At 49.0% G+C, this 5422-nt stretch overlaps 1 protein-coding gene across 1 annotated transcript; it reads right to left on the bottom strand.

The window, feature by feature from the left end:
* Nucleotides 1–238: 238 nt before the first annotated feature.
* On the bottom strand, nucleotides 239–5148 carry LOC139221462 (apoptosis regulator Bcl-2-like). The gene is made up of 3 exons (XM_070853382.1): nucleotides 4953–5148; nucleotides 4167–4510; nucleotides 239–370 (listed from the first exon to the last, which is right to left on the bottom strand). Exons 1-3 carry the CDS (start codon nucleotides 5146–5148, stop codon nucleotides 239–241), a joined length of 672 nt encoding a protein of 223 aa, XP_070709483.1.
* Between the last annotated feature and the right edge of the window lie 274 nt (nucleotides 5149–5422).

A 5422-nucleotide genomic window follows, 5' to 3' on the forward strand; every position in this document is an offset into this window, starting at 1 on the left:
CGATCCTTTACCCCTTAAAACCCCCTAATCCACGTAGAGGGCCATCAATAACTCTAAGGTCCTTCATACCCAAACGTTCAAACTCGTATATTCCAGTCCAGATCGGTGCCGTCGGGTCGGGCTTCTGTCCGAAGCGAAGCATCAACTCCTCAGTGGGACTTTTATTGTGAAAATGTGTGTGAAGAAGCTCAGTGAATCTGACAGTCAGTTTGATCACAGCAGCGCCGTCTGGTGGGCATCAGAGGAAGTGAAGAGCTCCCAGTGTGAGGCCGAGCGCCCCCAGAGCGGCCAGTCCAACCACCGTCCTCAGAGACCAGGACCAGGAGCGGGCCGGGGGGCCGGACGCACCATACAGCTGCACAAAGGCACCCTGGGAAATGAGATGGAGACGAGCGGACAGGAAACAGATGGAGGCAAGTTTTTAGGCTTTGATAGTTTGACAGGAAGAACACACTCACAGTAACACACACTCACAGTAACACACACTCACAGTAACACACACACTCACAGTAACACACACTCACAGTAACACACACTCACAGTAACACACACTCACAGTAACACACACTCACAGTAACACTCACAGTAACACACACTCACAGTAACACACACAGTAACACACACTCACAGTAACACACACTCACAGTAACACACACAGTAACACACACTCACAGTAACACACACACACAGTAACACACACACACAGTAACACACACAGTAACACACACTCACAGTAACACACACAGTAACACACACACACACAGTAATACACACTCACAGTAACACACACAGTAACACACACACACACACAGTAACACACACTCACAGTAACACACACAGTAACACACACACACAGTAACACACACAGTAACACACACTCACAGTAACACACACACACAGTAACACACACTCACAGTAACACACACAGTAACACACACACACAGTAACACACACAGTAACACACACTCACAGTAACACACACAGTAACACACACACACACAGTAATACACACTCACAGTAACACACACAGTAACACACACACACACACACACACACACAGTAACACACACAGTAACACACACACACACACACACACACACAGTAACACACACTCACAGTAACACACACACACAGTAACACACACTCACAGTAACACACACACACAGTAACACACACAGTAACACACACTCACAGTAACACACACACACAGTAACACACACACACAGTAACACACACTCACAGTAACACACACTCACAGTAACACACACAGTAACACACACAGTAACACACACTCACAGTAACACACACAGTAACACACACACACACAGTAATACACACACACAGTAACACACACAGTAACACACACTCACAGTAACACACACAGTAACACACACACACTGTAACACACACTCACAGTAACACACACTCACAGTAACACACACAGTAACACACACAGTAACACACACTCACAGTAACACACACAGTAACACACACACACAGTAATACACACTCACAGTAACACACACAGTAACACACACACACAGTAACACACACTCACAGTAACACACACACACAGTAACACACACACACAGTAACACACACAGTAACACACACAGTAACACACACTCACAGTAACACACACAGTAACACACACACACACAGTAATACACACTCACAGTAACACACACAGTAACACACACACACACACACACACAGTAACACACACTCACAGTAACACACACAGTAACACACACACAGTAACACACACACACAGTAACACACACTCACAGTAACACACACACACAGTAACACACACTCACAGTAACACACACTCACAGTAACACACACACACAGTAACACACACACACACACAGTAACACACACTCACAGTAACACACACACACACAGTAACACACACTCACAGTAACACACACACACAGTAACACACACTCACAGTAACACACACACACACACACACACACACACACACACAGTAACACACACTCACAGTAACACACACACACACACACACACACACACAGTAACACACACTCACAGTAACACACACACACACAGTAACACACACTCACAGTAACACACACTCACAGTAACACACACACACAGTAACACACACACACACACACACACACAGTAATACACACTCACAGTAACACACACACACAGTAACACACACTCACAGTAACACACACACACAGTAACACACACAGTAATACACACTCACAGTAACACACACTCACAGTAACACACACACACATAGTAATACACACACACACAGTAACACACACAGTAACACACACTCACAGTAACACACACAGTAACACACACTCACAGTAACACACACAGTAACACACACTCACAGTAACACACACACACACAGTAATACACACACACAGTAACACACACAGTAACACACACTCACAGTAACACACACACACACAGTAATACACACACACAGTAACACACACGGTAACACACACAGTAATACACACTCACAGTAACACACACAGTAACTAACACACACACACACACACACACACACAGTAACTAACACACACACACACACACACACACACACAGTAACTAACACACACACACACACACACACACACACACACACACACACACAGTAACTAACACACACACACACACACAGTAACTAACACACACACACACACACACACACACACACAGTAACTAACACACACACACACACACACACACACACAGTAACTAACACACACACACACACACACACACACACACAGTAACTAACACACACACACACACACACACACACACACACAGTAACTAACACACACACACACACACACACACACACACACACACACACACAGTAACTAACACACACACACACACACACACACACACACTGTTTCTCTGCAGAGTTTTAGGGATTTTCTGCACTTTGCATATATTTTGCATCAAAACCAAAATAATCTTTTCTCTGCCTGCAGTGACTCATCTGAACCACACACACACACTCACACACACACACTCACACACTCACACACACACACTCTCACACACTCACACACACACACTCACACACTCACACTCTCACACACACACACTCTCACTCACACACACACTGTCACACACACACTCACATGCTTGGTTGTTGGCTGAAACATTTTCTTAGACAGAAAAAATCACCTGTTATCAATAAATGACACCATACTTTATTTCATACTGATTCCTGCATGTTGTTGTTATTGATAATATCACTTTCTGATTGCTGATCAATCGTTCGCTGTCCGGTCGAACTAATCCAGTGACCTATGATCACTAGAAGGACTTTTGGAGGCGAGGACACAAGGAAGGAAATGAGGAGAGGGAGGAGGAGGCGAGGACACAAGGAAGGAAATGAGGAGAGGGAGGAGGAGGCGAGGACACAAGGAAGGAAATGAGGAGGGGGGAAGGAGGCGAAGACACAAGGAAGGAAATGAGGAGAGGGGGGAGGAGGCGAGGACACAATGAAGGAAATGAGGAGAGGGAGGAGGAGGCAAGGACACAAGGAAGGAAATGAGGAGGGGGGAAGGAGGCGAAGACACAAGGAAGGAAATGAGGAGGGGGGAAGGAGGCGAGGACACAAGGAAGGAAATGAGGAGAGGGGGGAGGAGGCAAGGACACAAGGAAGGAAATGAGGAGAGGGAGGAGGAGGCGAGGACACAAGGAAGGAAATGAGGAGGGGGGAAGGAGGCGAAGACACAAGGAAGGAAATGAGGAGAGGGGGGAGGAGGCGGGGACACAAGGAAGGAAATGAGGAGAGGGAGGAGGAGGCGAGGACACAAGGAAGGAAATGAGGAGGGGGGAAGGAGGCGAAGACACAAGGAAGGAAATGAGGAGGGGGGAAGGAGGCGAGGACACAAGGAAGGAAATGAGGAGAGGGGGGAGGAGGCAAGGACACAAGGAAGGAAATGAGGAGAGGGAGGAGGAGGCAAGGACACAAGGAAGGAAATGAGGAGGGGGGAAGGAGGCGAAGACACAAGGAAGGAAATGAGGAGAGGGGGGAAGGAGGCAAAGACACAAGGAAGGAAATGAGGAGAGGGGGGAGGAGGCAAAGACACAAGGAAGGAAATGAGGAGAGGGGGGAGGGGGGACCGATAGAGGGATCATCCTCCTACCCATCCTCCATTGTCTTCTATCCATCCCCGGAGCAGCGGCGAGTCCAGACTCTCCTCCAACCACGCGGTGATGTCGTCCACCTGCCAGGCCCCGCCCCTATGGACCACCTGGCTGCACACGGCTCCGCCCAGCTCCATCATGGCCACGATCCGCCCCCAGTTCACACCGTCCCTGAACAGCTCCTCCCTGACCGCCGTCAGGCCTCGCCGTCTCTCCGCCCCGTCGCCGTCGGACAGCAACAGCACTGACACCTGCGCCGAAAGGTCGCCATGGTAACAACGCGCCAGCTCATCGCCGGCGCGCCGCAGGACGTCCTGCAGGCAGGGCGGGGCCGAGCAGGGCTCTACAAGGGGATGAGTGATGTCATTATACCAGGACAGCTGTGACATCATAATACTGATGTAGTGATGTCAGCTGACCCCGCCTTCTTTCGTCTCTCACTGTGATGATGTCACATCAAACCAGGAAGAAAACCAGTAGTAGCTTTGAAAGTATTGGTACTAGTAGTAGTAGAGTACTTGTGGTACTGGTAGTAGTACTATCACTATCTACTAACAGAGGGCTGGTACTAGTGGTAGTAGTCGCTAACTAGCTTTACTAGTAGTAGTGGTGGCTTGACTGGTACGTGTGATGTTAGTTGTAGCACTACTTATAGTACTTGTAGTACTTATAGTACTTGTAGTACTTGTAGTACTTGTAGTACTTGATGGTTGTAGCAGCACTTGTGTCAAACAGACAGGTGTGAACACAACGGCCGTTACCATGACAACACTGTAAACCCTCACCTGGCTGGGAGTGTTCAGGTGTGACTCCTCGTGACGTCATCACTCGCTCAGAGGAGGAGGAGGATATCGACGCAGCTGCGTTGCGTCTGCGCTGACCGCCTGACCTGAGCGGTGTGGCGCATATCGCCGCTGACGCACCGCTGTGGCGCAACTTGTAGCGGAGGAAATCCTCCACGATGTCCCGGCTGGTGGCCATCGCCCCCTACAGGCCGACGTCACAACCGGTGGACCTGACGCAGAACTGATCAGTTCCGTCCAGCAGGTCCGCGGTACTGCCAGGTGTTATCTGACGTCATCAAAGTACTGATCAGTTCCGTCCAGCAGGTCCGCGGTACTGCCAGGTGTTATCTGACGTCATCAAAGTACTGATCAGTTCCGTCCAGCTGGTCCGCAGTACTGCCAGGTGTTATCTGACGTCATCAAAGTACTGATCAGTTCCGTCCAGCTGGTCCGCAGTACTGCCAGGTGTT

The sequence above is a fragment of the Pempheris klunzingeri genome, chromosome 21, assembly GCF_042242105.1.
Source record: "Pempheris klunzingeri isolate RE-2024b chromosome 21, fPemKlu1.hap1, whole genome shotgun sequence".
NCBI lineage: Eukaryota > Metazoa > Chordata > Actinopteri > Acropomatiformes > Pempheridae > Pempheris > Pempheris klunzingeri.

Coding starts and splice junctions, on each gene's coding strand:
- LOC139221462 (XM_070853382.1), bottom strand. CDS start 5,148: ATGGCCACCAGCCGGGACATCGTGGAGGATTTCCTCCGCTACAAGTTG. Junction 4,511..4,952: donor ACCTGAACACTCCCAGCCAG/GTGAGGGTTTAC, acceptor ATCCCCTTGTAG/AGCCCTGCTCGGCCCCGCCC. Junction 371..4,166: donor TAGAAGACAATGGAGGATGG/GTAGGAGGATGA, acceptor CTCATTTCCCAG/GGTGCCTTTGTGCAGCTGTA.